Source organism: Martes martes, assembly GCF_963455335.1.
Source record: "Martes martes genome assembly, chromosome: 8".
Classification (NCBI taxonomy): domain Eukaryota; kingdom Metazoa; phylum Chordata; class Mammalia; order Carnivora; family Mustelidae; genus Martes; species Martes martes.
The window spans coordinates 52,356,721-52,378,336 of record NC_137895.1 but is presented as its reverse complement, the minus strand read 5'-3'; the positions used below and the strand labels follow the sequence as shown (position 1 = coordinate 52,378,336).

The following is a 21,616-nucleotide window of genomic DNA, read 5'->3' as shown; positions in this document are numbered from 1 at the left end:
ATGGCCGACAAAAAGCCCAAAGAAGGAGTCAAGACTGAGAACAACAATCGAATAGTTTGAAGGTGGTAGGGCAGGATGGTTCTGTAGTGCAGTTTAAGATTAAGAAGCATACACCACTTGATGAACTAATGAAAACCTATTGTGAATGACAGGGTTTGTCAATGAGGCAGATCAGATTCTGATTTGATAGGCAGCCAATCAATGAAACAGACACACCTGCACAGTTGGAAATGGAGGCTGAAGATACAATTGATGTGTTCCAGCAGCAAACAGGAGTGTCTACTAAAAAGGGAACCTGCTACTTTACTCCAGAATTCCATTCCTCTAGACCATAAAGACATTCTCAATTAGAAAGCCACAATTGGGTTCCACCACATCCTGACTACTACAGTAGTTTTCTCTATTCTTCCATTTTCCCCTTCCCTATTCCTTTACTGTACATAAAGGAACTGTGTATGCACATAAGCATATTGCATTTTTTTAAGTAAATGGGCAGTGGTATGTTTTGATCAACATCAAATGGAGATGGGATGGAGGAAAACACTGCTTCTGTGAAAATACCCACTCTCTCCATTAGTCGCATGTTCAGTCAGCTCTTATCTTTATATTCCAGTAAGTTATTTTACTCTCACAGTTTAACAAAAAAAGAAAAACATGAAAATCTTTGCACACCTTGTTCGACTGGAGAATTTTAATGTTCTTCATTTATCATTATAAAACTAAGGACAATTTTATAACTTTTTGTATGTAGCTGTTACATGTAGGGCACTCTGTCGTTAAGTAGGGATAAATTAAAAGAAATGAATCCTAGATAGTTTTCCCTTCAAGTCAAGCATTTTGTTGTTTAAACTTCTTGTTTAAAATGGAAAAAAGGAAAAACAAAAAACAAAAAATAATAAAAAATAAAATGAAAAAAAGGGGTCCCTAGGTGGCTCAGTTGGTTGGGCGTCTGCCTTTGGCCAGGGTCCTGGGATCCAGCCCCACATTGAGCCCCGCATTGAGCCCTGCACCGGACTCCCTGCTCAGTAGAAAGCCTGCTTCTCCCTCTCCCACTCCCCCTACTTGTGTTCCCCTCTCTCGCTCTGTCAAATAAATGAATAAAACTCTTTTTAAAAAATGAAAAAAAAAGGGGGGGGTGCACCAGGGTGGCTCAGTGGGTTAAAGCCTCTGCCTTTGGCTCGGGTCATGATCTCAGGACCCTGGGATCGAGGCCCACATCGGACTCTCTGCTCAGCAGGGAGCCTGCTTCCCTTCCTCTCTCTCTGCCTGCCTCTCTGTCCACTTGTGATTATCTGTTTGTCAAATAAATAATAAATAAAATCTTTTTTTAAAAATGAAAAAAAGATTATGATCCATAATTTTTTTTAAAAACTAAAATTAAAAGCCCCCCAAAATTAAAAATTAATTAAAAATAAAAAAACCCAACTGAATGAGACTATCAGCAAACTGGAGAGGACAGAAGAAAAGGTCAATGGAATATGAAGATAGATTGCTAGAAATTATCCAATATAAATAACAGAAAAAATAAATAAGTAGAGCCTCAATGATCTGCAGGACAATATCAAGTGCTTATAAGTGAAGCCCCAGAAAAAGAGGAGAAGAATGGGGCACCTGGGTGGCTCAGTGGGTTGAGTCTCTGCCTTTGGCTCAGGTCATGGTCCCGGGGTCCTGGGATCGAGCCCCGCATTGGGCTCTCAGCTTAGCAGGGAGCCTGCTTCCTCCTCTCTCTCTCTCTGCCTGCCTCTCTGCCTACTTGTGATCTCTGTCTGTCAAATAAATAAACAAAATCTTAAAATAAAATAAAATAAAATAATAAAAAAACCAAACTCATATTAATAGAGAGAATGAAGGTTGCCAAGGGCTGAGGGGTGGGACAAATGAGGAGATTTAGGTCAAAAGGTATAAACTTCCAGTTATAAGATGAATAAGTTCTGGGGATGTAATGTGATTACAGGTAACAATGCTATATTGTATACTTGAAATTTGCTGAGAGTAAATGTTAAATGTTCTTACCGCAAAAAAAGAAAGAAAGAAAGAAAGAGAATCACATGAGGTGTTGAACATAGTAACTTATATGGTAATCATTTCACAATATATACATATATCAAATCATCACACTGTATACCTTAAATTTATACAATGTTACATGTCAATTATATCTCAATAAATCTGGGGTGTGTGGTAAATGATACTGCCAGCCAGAATTCTATATCCAGCAAACACATCCACCAAAAATAAAGAGGAAGAAAAAAAAACACTTTTATTTAAAGAAAACATAGCATTGTCATTAGCAGTCTAGCACTATAAGAAATGCTAAAAGCAGCTCTTCATACTAAAAAGAAATGTCACAAGATGAAAATGTAGACTTGTAAGACTGAAGAAGAACAGAAATGACAAATACATAGGAACATATAAAAGATTGTGTTTTTCTTAACTTCCTTAAAAGAAAGAAGAAACAAAGGAAAATAAAACACACAAGACAAACTGTAAACAAATAGCAAAATGACAGACCTAGAGCCAACCATAGCCATAACTGAATTCATCATAAATGCACTAAATATATCAAATAAATAGCAGAGACGGAAACACTAGGGGAAAAAAGCAAAAAGCCGATAATATGCTGTATATAACACATGCACTGTAGACATGATAACACAAAGAGGTTGATAGAAAGTATAGCAAAAGATACCTGCAAACAGTAAACAAAAGGAACCTGAAGTGGTATACTAGTTTCTTAATGTTGCTGTAACAAATACCACACAGTGGCTTAAAACGATGTACCTTTATTCTTTCACAGTTCTGGGTGTCAAAAATTTAAAATGAAGATGTTGGAAGACTGCTTTCCTCTGGAAGGATTAGAGAAGAATTCATTTCCTTTATTTGTCCTGCATCTTTCAAAAGGGGGGGTATTTATTTATGTATTTACTTGGGGGGGGGAGTGGGAGACAACATGAGTGGGGGAGGGGCAAAGGGAGAGGGAAAGAGACAATCTCAAGCAGACTCTGTGCTGAACACAGAGCTTCATGTGGGGCTTGATCTCACAACCCTGAGATCATGACCTGAGCCAAAACCAAGAGTCAGAGTCTTAACCAACTGACCCACCCATGCACCCCAATTTTTCCTGCTTCTATAGGCTGCCTGAATTGCTCAGCTTGCAGCCCCTTCCTCCATTTCAAAGTGCATCACCGCAATGCCCGTTTCCATCATCATATCTCCTTTTTCTAACTTTTACTCTACTGCTTCACTGTGATTATACTAGATCTACCTGGATAATACAATATAAACTCCAATGCAAGATTCTTAATTTAATTGTATCTACAACAGAGTTTCTTCTGCCATGTAAGGAAATGTAATCACAGGTTCCAGGTATTAGACATAGACATCTTTGAAAGTGGGAATGGGGGACATTTTTTAGCCTACCACAAGTCGTTCTATTAATATACAACAAAATTGACAAGTATAAACAGGTACATTTCATAGTTACATGAATCACAGCATCAAGTATACATAACTGCAAGTGAGTATGAACCTAATAATATATGAACCTCACTGAATAATATGAACCTCACTGAATTAAAAAATAAATAAGCAAATCCATAATTATAGTTGAAAATTTAAACACCCCTTTCTCAATAACTGATAAAACAATTAGACAAAAAAAATCAGTAAAAATTTAAAATTTTTAAACAATACTATAACCATCTTAACTTAGTTGAAGTATATCCAACAAAATGATACCAAACAACTACAGAATATGCATGCCTTTCAAGTGTAAATGGAATGTTTACCAAGTAAATTACAATACTGGATAATAATACAAGCTTTAATGAATTTCAATATGTTATAATCTTAAAGATGTGTTCTACAGACAGAGTAGACTCAAAAACAAGAAAAAATCTAGAAAGTTCCTAAATACTTAAAAATTTTGAAACACACTTATAATCATCAGAGAAATAAAAATCAAAATACAATGAGGCATTACCTCATAACAGTTATTATGACTACTTCTAAAAATAGCCAGGGGCACCTGGGTACTTTAGTTCAAGTCATGATCTCAGAATCCTAGGATCAAGGTCAGAGTCCTGGGATCAAGCTCCCCTGCTCAGTGGGGAATCTGCTTGTCCCTCTCCCTCTGCCTCTCTCTCTTTCAAATAAATAAAATCTTTTTTAAAAATAGCAAAAAAAAAAAAAACCCCACAAAAAATAACAAGTGTTTATTAGAGTATTGGAAAGGATGTGAGGAAAAGGCAACCGTGGGCACTATTGGTGGGAATGATATTGGTGTAGCCATTATGGGAAACAGTGTGAAGGCACCTTAAAAAGTAGAACTACCATATGATCCAATAATTCCACTTTTGGGTATGCAGTTGGAAAAAACAAAATCACTACCATTTGTATCCTTTATATCAAAATACATCTGCACTCTCACATTCACTGCAGCATTACTCACAATAGCCAACACATGGAAACAAACTAAGTATCAGCTGATAGCTGAATGAATAAAGAAAATGTGGTGTATATACATAATGGATTATTTAGCCATTAAAAAAAAGAAGAAAATCCTATCATTTCTGACTACATGGATGGACCTTGAGGGTACTGTTAAGTGAAATAAGTCAGACAGGGAAAAACAAATACTGTATGATCTCATTTATATGTAGGATCTAAAAAACAAAAACAAAAACAAGCCCTGAAACTGAACTCTTAGACAGAGAGAAGAGATTGGTGGTTGCCAGCTGTAGGGGGTGAGAGGAGGGTAAAGTTAGTTAAAAGGTACAGACTTCCAATTACAAGATGAGTAAGTCATGGGGATGTAACGTATAGCATGGTGACTATAGTTAACAATACTGTATTATATATTTGAAAGCTGCTAAGAGAGTAGATCTCAGAAGTTCTCACTACAAGAAAAAAAACTGGTAACTGGGGTGATGGATGCTGACTAAACTTACTGTAGTAATCATTCTGAAATGTATGCATATATCATATCATTACATGTACACTCAAAAATTAAGTTCTGTTTGAATAATTAACACGACTTTTTGTATACCTAAAACACACACACATACACATTCTAAATAATCCATAGGTTAAAGAAGAGATAAAAAACAAAATTAGAAATTATTTAAAAAACTAAATAATTACAAAAATTTGTAGACCAAGGCTAAAATAGTAACCTAGAATGTTAGAGTTTTAAGTGACTAAAAAAGAAGAAATACTTTATTTTTTTAATATTTTATTTATTTGACAGACAGAGATCACAAGTTTTTTAAAAAAATTGTGAGTTATAGTTAATGAAATTTGTTAGATATAAAAAGAGGGAAAAGTTTAAACTATGCATTAATTCATTTAAAAATAAGAATAATAATATAGTTAAATAATATGTAACTATATGTAACTATATATAATGTAGTTATATGATATATAACAGTATATAATTATATGCTATAAAATATAGTAAGTATAATAAACCCATTACATGTTATTTTCAGTAAACTTTTTAAGAGAAATAACTACATTTTTTTAAAAGATTTTATTTCTTATTTATTTATTTGACAGACAGATCACAAGTAGGCAGAGAGGCAGGCAGAGAGAGAGAGGGAAGCAGGCTCCCGGCTGAGCAGAGAGCCCGATGCGGGGCTCGATCCCAGGACCCTGGGACCATGACCTGAGCCGAAAGCAGAGGCTTTAACCCACTGAGCCACCCAGGTGCCCCGAGAAGAAATACCTTAAATAAATAATCTGTTTCTACTTTAAGAAGATAAAAAAGAAGAACAAATTAAAACCAAAGCAAGCAGAAGAAAAGTCTGGAATTTTAAATTCTAAATGAATAATATTTAAAAAACTAACCACAACCAACAGAAAAATGAACAAAATTTTACTATTATATAATATACACATTTATATGTTATACAATACATATAATATAAATTTTAAAAATTAACAATAAACAAATAAAAATTGGGTTATTTGGTAAGATTATTAACTGATAAACTTCTAACAAAATTTACCAAGAAACAAAAAAGACAAACTATGAATATCAAAAATGAAGCGAGTATATTACTACAGATTTTAAAGACACTAAAAGAGTAATAAGGGAATATTATATCTGTATGCCAAAAAATTTAACAATTTAGATAAAATGGAAAAATTCCTTGAAAACCACCAGGTGTTATATAATACTGATGAATCACTGACCTCTATCTCTGAAACGAATAATACATTATCTGTTAATTAACTGAATTTTTTTTAAAAAGTCTGTAGAGAATATAAACAGATAACAGATTTTATAGGATAATGTTTTTTTGTTTTTTTTTTAATTTGACAGAGATCACAAGTATGCAGAGAGGCAGGCAGAGAGAGAGAGAGGAGGAAGCAGGCTCCCTGCTGAGCAGAGAGCCCAATGCGGGGCTTGATCCCAGGACCCTGGGACCATGCCTGAGCTGAAGGCAGAGGCTTTAACCCACTGAGCCACCCAGGCGCCCCAGGATAATGTTTCATAATGATAATTAATATTAGCAAATAAAAATGTATTTGATTTTTAATTTTTTGTATTTGTAAAGAGTTCAAATAAATGAAATGTATAGATAATTCCTAAAAAAAAAAAAAAGAAAGAAAGAAAAACACAATTTACCAACTAACACAACAAGAAACAGAAATTTCTGAATGGCTCTACTAAAGAAACTGAATTTCTTAATACAAACCTTCCCATTAAAAAAGCTTCATTCTCAGATGACTTCAATAGCATGTTCTATCAAGCTTCAAAGAATAAATAACACAATTCCTTCAGAAAATAGAAAATGAAAGTATACACTCCAACTTATTTTAGGCAGCTATCATGATTCTGATACCAAAACTGACAAAGAATTATAAGAAAAAAAGATTATGGATACCTGGGTGGCTCCCTCGGTTAAGCCTCTGCCTTTGGATCAGGTCACGATCCCAGAGTCCTGGGATGGATTCCTGCACTGGGCTCTCTGCTCAGCGGAGAGCCTGCTTCTCCCTCTACCTGCAGCTCCCCTGCTTATGCTCTCTCGTGCTCTCCCTCTCTCTCTCCTTGACAAATATATAAATAAAATCTTCAAAAACAAAACTAGACTCATTAACACTCATGAATACAGACTTCAAAATCTTTGAAAAAATATCAGCAAATGAAATTCAGAAAAATACAAGAGACGATTCATCATGACAAAGTGCGGTTTATCCCAGGAGCAAAGCCAGGGTGTTTAATTTTATCATATCTATGCAACACTGTAATGAAAATCCTAGACAGGACTAAAAAGGAACATGAGGAAATATTTTTGGGTGATGAAAATCTACTAAATCTTGATTACAAGGTGGTTACAGTTATGATGCACTGTTAAGATTCACTGAATTATACACTTAACAGTTGTGTATTTCATTATTGTACCTCACCAACAACAAAAAAATGAAACTTCAAACAAATATTGAACTCCAGTAGGCTTGCTTTACACAATGGTATGGTTTATCAGTTATAAAGCTACTTCCTGTATTTTCTTGTCTGTGAACAAACGTACAAATATACTGTGTAATGGGAGCCTGTTTTCTCACTTTTAGAAATATATATAGATTTCCTAACTCTGCCTAGAGGCACTAAAGCAGTGACCCAAAAGTAGCAACAAACATACCTTGTAATCAGATCTTGGTTTCTCAACACTACCCCCCACTAAGAGGAACCAGCCTCCTGTGGAAAAATGACTGATTCTAGGGTAATTAAAATACAAGATAAACACGGAATATCTGTATACCCAAAAGTAAAGAATTTGCTCCAGACGTGATGGGGACATGTGAAAATGACAAAAGGAGGCTCCCACTGGCAGTCAACATCAACCCACACCCTCCAGCAATTTATCTGTTATCTCATCAGTAGGCTGCATGTTCCTGTGGCAGGAACTACACCATCTCTTCACAGGCCTGAATCTCTACCTCGTGGTTGGGGAAATGAGCATTTCTTCAAGTTTCTAAGGTACTTCCTTGCTAACTCTTTTCCAGCCCAGAGGTAGTAGCTGCATTTTGTAGTTGCTATTTTTTTTTAAGATTTTATCTATTTATTTGACAGAGAGAGAGAGATATCACAAGTAGGCAGAGAAGTAGGCAAAGAGAGAGGGGTAAGCAGGCTCCCCACCGAGCAGAGAGCCCGATGCGGGGCTCAATGCAGGGTTTGATGCGGGGCTCGATCCGGGGCTCGATCCCAGGACCCTGAGATCATGACCTGAGCCGAAGGCAGAGGCTCAACCCACTGAGCCAAAGAGGCGCTCCAGTTGTTATTTCTGTGTAACTTCTGTATAACCTAGAGTCCTTGTTGAGCCCCCCTTACTAATTATTTTTTACTAGAAAACAAGTCTATATTAATTTTTTCCTTAAAATCACTGGTCTGGTATGTCTTCTAATTGGATCTTGACTAATAAGAGGACACATCACTTCTCTCTTAGTCCTATCAAAAAGCACATACCTAGGGGTGCCTGGATGGCTCAGTGGTTTAAGCCTCTGCCTTCGGCTCAGGTCATGGTCTCAGGGTCCTGGGATCCAGCCCCGCAGCCAGCTCTCTAGCCAGCAGGAAGCCTGCTTCCCCCTCTCTCTCTGCCTGCCTCTCTGCCTACTTGTGATCTCTCTTTCTCTCTGTCAAATAAATAAATAAAAATTTTTTTTAAATATAAAAAAATAAAGATTGTATTTATTTATTTGACAGAGAACACAAGTAGGTAGAGGGGCAGGCAGAGGGAGAAAAGGAAGCAGGCTCCCCACTGAGCCAAGAGCCCAATGCGGGGCTCGATCCCAGGACGCTGAGATCATGACCTGAGCCGAAGGCAGAGGCTTAACCCACTGAACCACCCAGGCACCCCTAAATAAATAAAATCTTAAAAAAAAAAAAAGAGGGGCATCTGGGTGGCGGGGAGCCTGCTTCCCCCTCTCTCTCTCTGCCTGGTCTCTGCCTACCTGTGATCTCTCTGTCAAATAAATAAATAAAATCTTTTAAAAAAACATTTAAAAAAAAAAGAAAAAGAAAATGTATACCTAAATATAATCATGAGGAGAACCCAAAATGAGAGATATTTTACAAATTAAGTGACCTGTACTTTTCAAAATTTCAGTGACAAACAAAGAAAAATGGCAACTAACTGCAATGTGTGACTCCTGCTTGGGCTCTGTGGTTGGGGAATGGGAAATAATTACAAAGCATATTTACTGGGATGACTGATGAAATCTGAATATGGACCATGGATTAGGTAATAATATTCTACCAATGTTATATTTCTAATTGTGATGATTACACTGTAATAAGTTAAGAGAATGTCTTTATTCTTGGGAAATACACACTAATGTCCTTAACAGTAATGGACAACTTTCAAATTGTTCAAAATAAACCACTGCGTGAGTGTGTGTGTGTTGTGTGGTGTGGGGTGTGTGTGTGTGTGTGTGTGTGTATGTTTTTACAGGGATGAGAGAGACTAATAAAGCAAATGGGGCAACTTGTAAACAACTGGTAAATCCAGGTGAAGTGAATACAAGAGTTCTTTTTACTATTCTTGCATCTATTCTAAAAATGTTAAATTATATTAAAGTTGAAAATTACCAAAACCAAAAAATATATTTAGTCCTTGAAATATGTTAAATGTTTTGCATCAATAAAAATTCAAACTGAAATCCAATTCAAGATAGCAAACTGAATACATGCATAGCAGGATTAAGAAACTACCAACAAATTTCAAAATATCCCTGAGTAGATCAGAAATTGTGAGCAGGTAGGATTTGATAGTAAAACCAGAGCAAAACCTGCAACGCAAAACTCACACGGAAGGAAGCTGTTGAGAGGTTTAAAAAGCCATTCCCAACCTCCCAGCTCAGAGTTAACAAAAAAGTAGACGAGGAAAATTATCAAAGCAACGAATTGATGGAAGGATTCAGGATACAGTAGTATCCCCTACACACAGTTTCGCTTTCTATGGTTTCAGTTATTCAAGGTCAACCACATCCTGGGAGCAGATGATCCTCCTCCTGACTTATCTGTCAACAGCAACCTAACCTTAAATCACAATTGTATGTCATTCACCTCACTTCCTTTCATCATGTGGGCATATCATCTCTCACCATCACAAGAAGGATGAGTACAGTGCAGTTAGATTTTTTTTTTTTTTAATTTGACAGAGAGATCACAAGTAGGCAGAGAGGCAGGCAGAGAGAAGGGGGGAAGCAGGCTCCCTGCAGAGCAGACAGCCCGATGCAAGGCTGGATCCCAGGACCCTGAGATCATGACCTCAGCCAAAGGCAGAGACTTAACCCAGTGAGCCCCCCAGGCACCCCACAGTTAGATATTTTGACAGACACCACATTCACATATTGTTATAATTGTTCTATTTTATTATTGTTGTTGTTAATCTCTTACTATGCCTCACTTACACATCAAGCCTTATCACAGGTTATGTATAAGAAAAAAATATAGTATATATAGGATTCAGTACTGTTTCTAGTTTCAGGGATCTTGGAATATATCCTCCATGTATGAAGTGGGAAGCACTAGATCTTTCCAGCACCTTCCCCTCCTCTGCTTATACTAAACAGGAGGCATCCTCAACATATGATTTTAGAACAAAAGTCACAGAACTCCTTTCTAAACAAAGTGAGCAATTGTATGTGGGAGGGGGTGTGGGTGTGGGTAGAGTGTGGAGGGTGTTCTTGTTAATGATAAGGCTAGATAGACACAGAGCAGAAAGGCAAAAAACCCTGCTAATTTCAGTTTTGTCCCTGGCATAGATAGTTTCCATAACCGGCACTAAAGGCTGAGAAGCAGGGAAGTAACCCAGGTTATTTTTAAGGGATGGAAAGGGAGGTCTCTCCCTCCTTCTCACTCCTACTACATAAGACAAATTATTCTTCCTACTCAACTGTGTTGCTGGACCTTTCACCATTTCCAACATACAATCTACCTTCCCTCAAGCCCAACACGACTCTAGGCAATGACCAGAGGCAAGATTTCTGAAGTTAAAATTTGAATTCACCAACAAAAGAACATCAATTCTAGAATGAAAGCTCATTGTAAAAGGGATTTTTGTCTTTTATTCTCTCCGATTCATCACCCAAAATCTATAACAGTGTAACTGCTCAGTAAATATTTGTTGAATGAATTGAAAAAAAAAAAAAAAACAATTCAGTAGTAATGCCTTAAATACCTAACTCTAATGGAATTGCTTAAGCAGTAATCCATGCACCTAAATATTATGCAACCATTAAAAAGTTTATTTGTGGGGCGCCTAGGTGGCTCAGTGAGTTAAAGCCTCTGCCTTGGGCTCAGGTCATGATCCCAGGGTCCTGGGATCCAGCCCCGCATGGGGCTCTCTGCTCAGCAGGGAGCCTGCCTCCCCCTCTCTCTCTGCCTGCCTCTCTGCCTACTTGTGATCTCTGTCAAATCAATAAAGAAATCTTTTTAAAAAATAAAAATTAAATTAAAAGTTTATTTGTAAAGTTAGCGATATAGAGAAAATTTGATTACATTAAATGTTTTTAAAAAGGAAATGGATAACATATTCCTGAGAGAAATACACAACCTCTTTGCGGGTTTTTGGATTTTTGTTTTATCCTTCTCTGTATTTTCTGATTACAAATTACTTATTATTAGAAAGAGACTCGCTTTTTAATTTTCTTATTTTTTTCTTGAGAACACATTCAAACCCAACCCAGACATGATAACCACCTTGGCTGAACTGAATCTACCAATCAATAAACAAATGCAGAATCCTAAACAGTGAGCATAAAGTATTGCGTGAGAGCTTCGACTCTGAAGACTACATGCACATATAACTAATTTACGCCTAAATTACGGAACCTGTAGACTGACAACGTTAACTTAATAGACGTGGGACCCAGAGTAAGTTCCTTAGCCTCCATCAGCTTTAAAATTCAAAGCTTAAGGTTAAGATTAAATCAATCAATTCTCATTTAAAGCACTTAGAACAGTGCCGGCACCACAGAACCATGCATGTATTAGCTTCTATTATTACTGGATTCAAAACATTGTACTAGCCCTGGTGAGGAGAAGGACGAATCAAAACCCAGTCCCTACCCGCGAAGAGAGGGGGACACACACGAAAGCAACGCAGGAGTCAAAGCAGTACGGAATCCGGTTAAAACCAAGTAGAGGCAACAAGCGGGCACTTAGAGGAAGGAGTTCTTCGTTCCGAAAAGCGTTAAAATCCAGAAAGTCACGGGAGCAAAAGTATTTGAACCGAGTTCTAGGAACGTGCAGGACTTCAGCAAGCGACGAATTCAGACGGACCTGAGGGAAACCGCGGAGGATCTTGGCAAAGGCACGGAGACTAAAAGAGGATTGTTCTTTCCCCAGGACACCAGAAATGCGGATAGGATGGGCTGAACAGAATTGGTTACGGAGGGCTCAGCACGCAAAATGCCGCGAAACCTCCGGTGAACAGAACTGGTTGCCATGTTTTACGCAGAATGACCGGGATGACAAGATTAACGGAAACAGTACCGGTAACAACAGACCCCAAGGTACTTAAGTATAGAAAGGAAATACAGAACAAAGGTGTCGTTAAGAAAGCCGCGATCCAATCGCTGTCCACTCTCCTCTAGGTGCCGACCCTGAAGACAACGCGACTCGGCGCCGGCCGACGGCGAAACAGCGCCTCTCGCCGGCGGCAAACCGGCTGGGGAAACACCGAGAGGAAGAGACCCGGGGCGAGAACTACAGCTCCCACTGAGGCCTGGCCCACGGCCCCGTTTCCAAATTTCCGCTTCCGCCGCCCGCCCTCGCGTACCCTCTTCAGGGAGCTGGCCGGCGCGTGACCGCGCGTGACCCCGCGTGACCGCGCGTGACTCCGCGAGCGACTCCGCCGGCAGAGAAGCTCAGGGGCGGGACTCTGGGACCCCATTGGTAGAAACGCGACCCCCCCAAAAGGTGGAACGCAACTTGAAAATATCGAAAGTGGTTGGAGTTGATAGGACAAGGGCGGAGCTACAGGACCAGGACCCTGACCAATCAGAGTCTGGGATCGGCCGGGAGACCGGGAAGGGGAAAGGGGCGAAATGGTTCTGTAGTCACATGCCGCGGGGTCTAGTGGGAGGAGCAGTTGCCCAGAAGACGCCTGGTGCTTCCTGTTTCCGGTTCCCGGAGTGGAGCACAGCGAGGCGCTTTGGGGAACGCTGGCCTTTGACACGAGTTCTGGGTCCGGGGTTCGTGGCTGGCCCCTCGCTGGCCCTGTCTCCCAGCCCCAGACAGGTATTCAGCCAGGGATTCTGCGCCTTGGCTACTCCCTGTGCCCGTGACACGTGAGTATGAGGGGCGTGGAGGAGGAGGGGAGCTGGAGAGCGCTCACACCTCGGTGCCCGGAACAGGGGCTGGGATCGCTAAGTCTCCCTTGGCCGGGGTTCTAGCCAAAATTCCAGCTAAGGAGCCCTAGGGCAGAATGGAAGCGGAGGCGTGAGGGCGGGGAGTTAGAGAGTCCCGAAGGGAGTGAGGGAGAAAGGACCTACCAAGACCGGAGAAGGATTCGACGTGTATTGGAAGGCAAAGGAAGGACCCTGGGTATGGAGTCGCTGGAGGTACCTGTAGAGGGAATTTTTGGCCTGCATTGTGGAGGAAGGTAAAGTGGCATCATTTGGAGAGGATACGGCCCTAGGCAGTTGGGAAATCAGGAGACTAGACGGAATAAGAATTTCTAGAACCCTGGGAGAAGTTTGAAGAGGATGCGTGTATGGTATGGGATAGCTACTAGAGGGCTTATCTCATGCTTTCTCTTTCTGGGGAGCTTCCGCCCATGGGACCTAGAGCCGCTTGTCTAGGGCTTCTCAGCGTTGGGCCGTTTAGCTAGTTAGGGCTGCTCTTCTGAAAGGGTAGACTGCTGGAGACAGGAGATGAGGGTCGTTACCTCAGGAATGAGCCGGACAGCAGAAAGTAGAAATTCCACTGAAAAATGGAAAATGCTCATGGCTAGTCTTGACGGGTGGGAAAGAGTGGTACAGATGCCCAGTGATTTGAACTGCTTCCCAATTCCTGGCTTAGTCAGTGGTCATTCCATTGAAGAGAATTGTTTAGCATTACCAAAATAGATTTGTCCTAGAGCAAGAAAATTGAAGGGGATTTTCAAAATCTTTAAGTTCGGCCCTTTATTTCCAAAGTATCTAGACAGACTGTTGCACCTTGAGGATCTAAGTGTAGCACGTTAAAAGGGAACTACACAGTCCTTGGATTTCATACGCTTGCTAATAAATTTTTGCACCCCTATATTTATCAGAAAATAGCTTTATGCCATGAATCATCCAAGTTGCCCCACCAACTTCGTACATGTTTAATACTTGTATAACCTGGGGCAAATAATTTTAGCCTTTGTAAGCATAAGTTTCTTCATCTGTAAAATGAGAGAAATTATACCGACTTTTCTTGGCTGTGAAGATTACAAACAATCTAGATAAAGCACTTAGAGCATTTGCCACTGAATCAAAGGAGTAGCTCAGAACAGACAAACGTTAGGCAGAAAAGAGAGAAGAGTGTAAGCTGATTCTCAACCTAACTTCTTGAGCGAATAAGCAAATGAAAGAGAGTTCAGCTCCACTAATGGAGACTGCAGGGTGTTTAACCCTTTATCCTATCCCAATTTTGTTCTAATTTGGGAAAAGAAATCATAAACTGTTAACAAATAAGGAACTATCTTTGAGGCCATAGAACACAGCCTTCTGTATGAGCATCCCCTCTGGAAAACTGGTCCTGGAAAAAAAAAAAAAAAAGCTTGAAAGTCCAGAACGTTGAAATTTTAAATTAGATCCTGAGAGAATATAAGGAATATGGCATGTTAAATCAATATAATAAAAGGAATCTCTTAATTTTTTTTTTTTAAGGAACAATGCTGGTCATGTAATGTGTTGAGCAATGAGTTAATTTAGGGAAGGTAGGAGTTTGAGGTTTGAGTTCTTTATTCTACCTCCTATTCAGCGAACTATGTGAGGAATCACTTCCCCCTGCTTTGTCAAAAAGAAAGCAAGGCTTTGGCTGCCTACTCTGAACCCCAAAAAATTAATGTGAAAGGGAATACACATGTAGTGGTTAAGTGTAGACCATGAGCTCTGGAGCCAGACTTTCTGGGTCACTGCATTGGCTATGTCTCAGTTCTTTCATCTGTAAAATAAGGATAGTAATTGTATTTACTGCATAGAGTTTTTGTAAGGATTAATTAGTTAATGCATGTTAAATGCTTTTAAGAGTAAAAGGCAAGACTATTAAAGTTTCATATTAGTGCTCTAAATCTGTTTTATGGGGGCCTTGGACGTTATGACTGGTGATAATTATTCTATGGAAACACTTTACTAATACTACTGTAGTGAGTTGGTTTTGGAAATACACAAAGTTGTCGGGACATCTGGGTGGCTCTGTCAGTTAAGTGTCTGCCTTTGGCTCAGGCCGTGATCCCAGCATCCTGGGATCAGGCCCCATGTCAGGCTCCCTGCTCAAAGTGGAGTCTGCTTCTCCCTCTGCCCCTCCCCATGCTTCTGCTCTCTCTCTTATCTCAAATAAGTAAATAAAATCTTAAGAGAAAACAAATACACAAAGTCAGGGAGACAACTTCCAAGCATTTGTTGCCCTAATGGAGTGTGGAAAACAGAAGGTCAAATGTAAGTTTGTTTAGGGGAGTAGAGAAAATTTAGTCAGGGCTCAGAGCTTCCATTTTCCTGTCTTTAAATTTACTAATACCCATTAAACTCTGCCTAGTTTTTTATTCTAGAAATGTACTGGAGTGGATGAACTAACCTGAAAAAGAATTAGAGGACTCTAAAGAGTTAATTAGCCAAAGTCCAGGCTTGTAGTCTGGAAGCATGTTACTACAAGTAAGAAAAGTTTGGAAGAATTAAATATTTGTATGATAACAGTGACACTGTTATGAAATTAACAAGTAGCAGTGGCCTGGAGGATCATTAACTAATGGACATCAGAGTGAAGTCTTTTGCAAGGATAAATGAGTATGTCCTGGGTGAAGATGGATTAGAGAAAAAAAAAATGAGTTTAGGAAATGGAACCATGTGTTTCCATTCCTAGAGCAGTACAAGGAGCAGGGGAATTGGAAAGTGACTTAGTGATTCCTGAGAATTGTCACCAGTTCGGAGTGTACAAAGACAACTGCTTACTGGAAGTTTAGAAACTCTTGAGATTTGAGACATGTAGAGCCTGAGGTAGATTTTGAAAGACGTCTTCACTCACTTCAACCTAGTGAATTTTCTTCTTCCTATAATTCAAATGATTGTGTTTTCAGAGATGAGCCATTAAATTAGGTAAATGTCAGCTTTTAGGTGCTATGGCTTTATTTATCTCTAATCATCTTTCTTATGATGAATATGAACAGACTGTTGATGCTTCTGACTATTGACAGGAGAAGTTGGGAGCCAAAGTACTGGAGTCCCTTTCCCTATTTTACATCTCTCTCAATAACTTTCAACCAGACTTTATCAAGTGTTAAGTTATAATTTGAGTGTTACCTTAGGGAGGACCGCAGGTTGAAGCCATTTTTATGAATAGTATTAAACTTTAAGTGTGAGACACTGCAATCTAACTTTTCATGAAACAGTAAAGATGCTCATACTCTCTCTCTCAAAATAAGTAAATAAATCTTTAAAAAGAAAAAGAAACCTAAAGATTAAGAATCCTGAGTATTAGAGGACAGGGAAAAAAAATAATGGGTGAAAGCTAAGAGCTCGAAATAGACTCAAAAAAAATAAAACCCAACTTCGTGTTAATAAGGAAAACTGACTAATGTAGAATAAGTGATGGATGGAAGATAAAACAGTAAAAATTGTACATTCATGTGCTTTCTCTCTCTCTTCCTCCACCCCAATCTTCCCCGCTTCCTCAGCACCCACATCTCCTCTCCCAAAAGGATGTTCCTCTTCTACAGCTGCTGGAGGACTGGACTGCTCCTGCCACTGCTCCTAGCTGTGGCAGTAAGAGAATCCTGGCAGACAGAAGAAAAAACCTGCGACCTGGTAGGAGAAAAAGGGCGAGAGTCCGAGAAAGAGTTGGCTCTCCTGAAGAGGCTGCAACCACTGTATAACAAAAGGTAACTGAGAATAGCTTTAAAGGGCTTGAAAAAATAACTTTGTTAAAGAATCTTTTCTTCTCGGGGGCCTGGCGGGCACAGTTGGTGGAGCATATGACTCGTGATCTTGGGGTTGTAAGTTCGAGTCCCACACTGGGTATAGAAATACTTTTAAAACAAAATCTTAGAATACCTTTTTTTTTCCTCCACTTACTGACTTTTAGTATTACTACTCTATATGGAGGGAAAACGTGTATGATAACCAACTCTTGGAGACGGTTCTAGTCTGAACTTTAGTAATACTGGTCTTATTTGGCCATGATATCTTACTTTTTTTTAAAGTAGGCTCCATGCCCAGCGTGGAGCCCAGTGCAGGGCTCAAATCCACAACTCTGAAATCAAGACCTAAGCTGATTGAGATTGAGAGTTGGATGCTAACCTACTGAGCCACCCAGGCACCCCTGTTTGGTTTTGGTTGTTTTTTTTGGTTTGTTTGTTTTTGTTTTTAAATGCTGTAGAGCAAATTCTGAGCCCAGTTTTTAGTAGCAGTGTGCAATTCTCTTATGCAGAAGAGTCACTGTTTTTAAGACTGGATCCAGGAGACCAGCTTGTAGGAATTAAAAAGCATTATTTGGTGCTTCCATGTAATAGGACTTTAAAAGTATCAGATAAACATTGAGGCCTATACACATCAGAAGTGTCAGGAATCTTTGGGTATGTAAATCTGAAGATGATCTTCAAGGAACAAGGAGCCATGGGATACTTCCCATGAACATAGATCCTATTCACAGGGAAATAGCAACTGACACTTCAGCATAGTCTAGAACAGGTATTCTAAAATATCCAGCTGTCTTGGATGTTGTGTTTTAAACAGTCATCTTCAACAATTAGGATTGTCTTCATTCAGCAAATGAACTATTCAGTACTACATGGATATTTCATGATCAACAAATATTATTAACTAGTACATTTAGTTGTGACATCAGATATATAAATTGATCACACTTGGCAGGAGGTGGGGGGATAGGGGTAGGCAGCTTAAAGGAAGAGAGGCTGCTTGTCCTAAAGCTGATAGCCAGTAACTTCTCTTCCTTCTTTCTCCTCACTTCTCCTTACAGCTTTGAGAGCACTGTGGGCCAGGGTCCGGACACATACATCTATATGTTCAGGGTCTGCCGGGAAGCTGGCAACCGCACCTCTGGGGCAGGCCTGGTGCAGATCAACAAAAGTAATGGGAAGGAAAGAGTGGTAGGGAGACTCAACGAGACTCACGTCTTCAATGGAAGTAAGACTCTCCCTGTTGGTTAATGGATCCCAGGTCAATCCCTCTGATGATCCTGTATGTGTCAGCCTTTTGCATTCTTTCTAGAGTATTATATGGTACATATGCTTCAGCTCACCTGAGACTATAAACCACAAGATACCTAGTTCCACAGCTCCTCTGGAGTCATGGGTCAGGACCCTTATGTTTGTTTTAAAGTTAATGAAAAGCTCATGCATAAAGAATCTAGCTGGGATTCTGTAGCTTAATGTGTTTTTCATACCAGGCTTGAAAACACCAACAAAAACCATTTCTCATTGAATTAGTCCAGTTTTGCCGGTTACATTTTCAGATTAAGCTTTTTTGCAAACCTCTCTACCAAAACTTCCCCAGCCAACTTGTGCTGTGGGTGATTAGGTTTCTCAAGTCATAAAATCATATTGCTGGAAAGAACTATGTGAGCACCTGTGGTCTAATTCCCTCCCTTAAGCAGATAACTGTATTTTCCAGTGCAGATATTTGTTCGTATCAATAATATAATGAAAAATAACATCAAGAATTTGGGGGTAAGTAGGGGTTGGAAGACTGGATTTTTGACCCAGCTCATGTTTACTTGCCTGTGACTTTGAAAAATCATTTCATCTTGTGTTTCTTCATATGTGCAAGATTAGAAGCAGAATCTTTACCTTATTCACCTCACGTGATTGATAAATCGAAGGATATTTTGCAAAAGAAATTTGAGTGCCATAAATACTAAAGAAGAAATGGCTCCCGATCTTAAAAATCATACACCTTGCATTTATCTGTGGCTAATTTTAAATCTTAGGTTTTCCCCTGCCACCTAAGATTTTTATGGAACCTCTTCTTTTGATGTGAGCAGGTGTTCAGAAAATGTCAATCAGTGTGAAAGCATGGGTCCTAGTTGTTTTTGCACTATTAGTTGCCTGCCTTTGATATGGAAAATTAAGACTATTCTTACATGAATATCTGATTCTTCGTTGTCTTAAGGGAACACAAAGCTGTTATAAAGAAGCAGGTTTTAACCTGGTATTTCTGGTTTACAGAGCTCATATTGATACTGGTTATTTTAATCAAAACCAATTTCATTGAACTCCTCCATTCCTTTCTGCCATCATACCCAGGCCTGCCTTCCTGCCCCAAAGCAACATTTCCGTTGTCCCTTCTCAGGTAATTGGATCATGCTGACCTATAAAGGGGGTGATGAATATGACAGTCACTGTGGCATGGAGCAGCGTCGTGCAGTGGTGATGATCTCCTGCAATCGACACACACTAGCGGTGAGGCATCCCGGGGCACATGAGCCTAGAGAGCAGATGAGAGCACTGACCTGAGGGGGAAAGAATTTCCACAGGGAAAAAGATACATCGGGACAGACAAGAGAAAACTAGTTCAGTTTTTCCTTGTGTCACAGACACCTGTGTTCAATCATACATGGAAAATAAGTTACTGAATCAGGAGAGAAAGCAAATATTTTTTAGTTTGTGGGTTTTTTCTTTTTCTAAGTAAGCGTCGAAACAGTTAACCACATTGTTGTGTTCTGTTCTGTCCTTTCATCATCAGGACAATTTTAACCTTGTGTTTGAGGAGCGAGGCAAAGTTCAAGATTGTTTCTACCTCTTTGAGATGGATAGCAGCCTGGCCTGTTCCCCAGAGATCTCTCACCTCAGTGTGGGTTCTATCTTACTAGTCACGTGAGTGCTTTTTCCTTTATCAATCCAAACCTTCCCTTTTTTTTCCCCCTTAAACTCAATTACTTAGTGATACTTAGACACAAATTGTCTGTGTGTGCGTACACACTATATTATAATTGGAGGGGGGAACTTTTAAACTCTGATTATGCAAGTTTTAAAAAGTTAGATATAATGTTTCACCCCTAATATTTGCATTTGGAAATGCTTTAAGTCCCATTACAGGAAAACTGGACAGTTTTATTATTAGATTATAAGAACTTTCACAGAAGTGGAACTCTATACCTAGCTAATAGTACTTATTCTTGGCTATAAGTCAGAGTCACACATTAGGTCTTATTTTTGTCTGAGCCTTTGCTTTTAGATGTGCTCTAACTGGTTTTCTAAAGAAGGCACCCTTCCCATTTTAGGGGCGTTTTTCCCCCCATTTTTATAGATTACAGACTGGGAAACCACTAATGAATATAAAGATTACCTTTCTTATCAGTTTTACTATTCCTTGGTTTTTAAGTAGCGATGTCTTTCTTCCTCAATAGGTTTGCATCACTGGTTGCGGTCTATATCATCGGGGGGTTCCTATACCAGCGACTGGTGGTGGGAGCCAAGGGAATGGAGCAGTTTCCCCACTTAGCCTTCTGGCAAGATCTTGGCAACCTGGTAGCAGTAAGTAACAGGACTGGTGGCTGAGTCTGTAGGCTGCCGCCAAGGCTGAGTGACCAACCACCCTGGTTTACCCAGACAGAGGGATTTCCAGGGACGTAGGACTTCGGGCTAAACACAAAGGAATTCCAGGCCCTAGTACAAAGTAAAAAGTAGCATAGTATCTTAGTGTCTGGCCTTGAGAAAGGCTTGGCTGGAGGAGCAACACTGTTGCTTAAATTGAGGAATCTGATAAAGCTATTAAGGGACCTGGATGGGGAGAAAGTAAGACCTAATTAGAATTTTTCTCGCATTAGCCCTAAATTCAATTCAGGCTGGCCCTTAGAGGTTCTGGATTTTCTCATTATCCTTGAAGAAACCTAGTTCTTGCCATATTCTTAGGCCATAGGTATATTTTGCCTCTCCCTCAAAGTTGGTTATTCCAAATTATCATTTCCTTCCTTTGCTTCTCTCTACAGGATGGTTGTGACTTTGTGTGCCGTTCTAAACCCCGCAATGTGCCTGCTGCGTATCGTGGTGTGGGGGATGATCAGCTGGGCGAGGAGTCAGAAGAAAGGGATGATCATTTATTACCAATGTGATTGCACTTTAAATGCCCAGCTGCTTCTTCAGTCCCCCAAACCAAAGCATACTCAGCCAGATTTCTTAAGCAGTCTCCACTCCAGTCTCTCATCCCATCCTTAACATTGATCTTGCTTTCCAGTTTGCTTTTGATTTGCATTCTCTTCTCACTAGTAGAAATGCCTTCCCTTTGCTCTCTATTTTGTTTTTTTTCTAGAGAGGTACAGTTATAGGACAGAGATAAAATAATAGGGCCTGTGCAGAAGAGGCTATCACACTATCTCTTGGTATCAGAAGGTACAAGATAGTTACAATGAACAAAAAAGTGTGGCAGGCTCGAGTCCTGAGTCTTTTTTAAACATATTTTCACAAGT

At 39.5% G+C, this 21,616-nt stretch overlaps 1 protein-coding gene and 1 pseudogene across 5 annotated transcripts; both read left to right on the top strand.

Moving 5' to 3' along the window:
- LOC308347051 (small ubiquitin-related modifier 2-like) lies at positions 1-335 on the top strand (annotated as a pseudogene). The gene is made up of 2 exons: positions 1-141; positions 211-335. The product of its transcript is annotated as a small ubiquitin-related modifier 2-like (transcript).
- A 7,562-nt stretch (positions 336-7,897) lies between these two features.
- On the top strand, positions 7,898-21,572 carry M6PR (mannose-6-phosphate receptor, cation dependent). Of its 4 annotated transcripts, none has more exons than XM_080812315.1 (9): positions 7,898-7,984; positions 12,356-12,522; positions 12,604-13,299; positions 16,869-17,072; positions 18,170-18,336; positions 19,501-19,610; positions 19,894-20,024; positions 20,558-20,684; positions 21,140-21,572. In XM_080812315.1, the coding sequence occupies exons 3-9, from the start codon at positions 13,073-13,075 to the stop codon at positions 21,260-21,262; spliced, it is 1,089 nt and encodes a 362-aa protein (XP_080668441.1). In that variant the 5' UTR covers positions 7,898-7,984; positions 12,356-12,522; positions 12,604-13,072; the 3' UTR covers positions 21,263-21,572. The 4 variants fall into 4 exon arrangements, with proteins under 4 accessions (XP_080668441.1, XP_080668444.1, XP_080668443.1 ...); XM_080812318.1 differs by having other exon boundaries at positions 7,914-7,984; positions 12,604-12,928; XM_080812317.1 differs by lacking the exons at positions 7,898-7,984; positions 12,356-12,522 and having other exon boundaries at positions 13,131-13,249.
- The last annotated feature ends 44 nt before the right edge of the window (positions 21,573-21,616 follow it).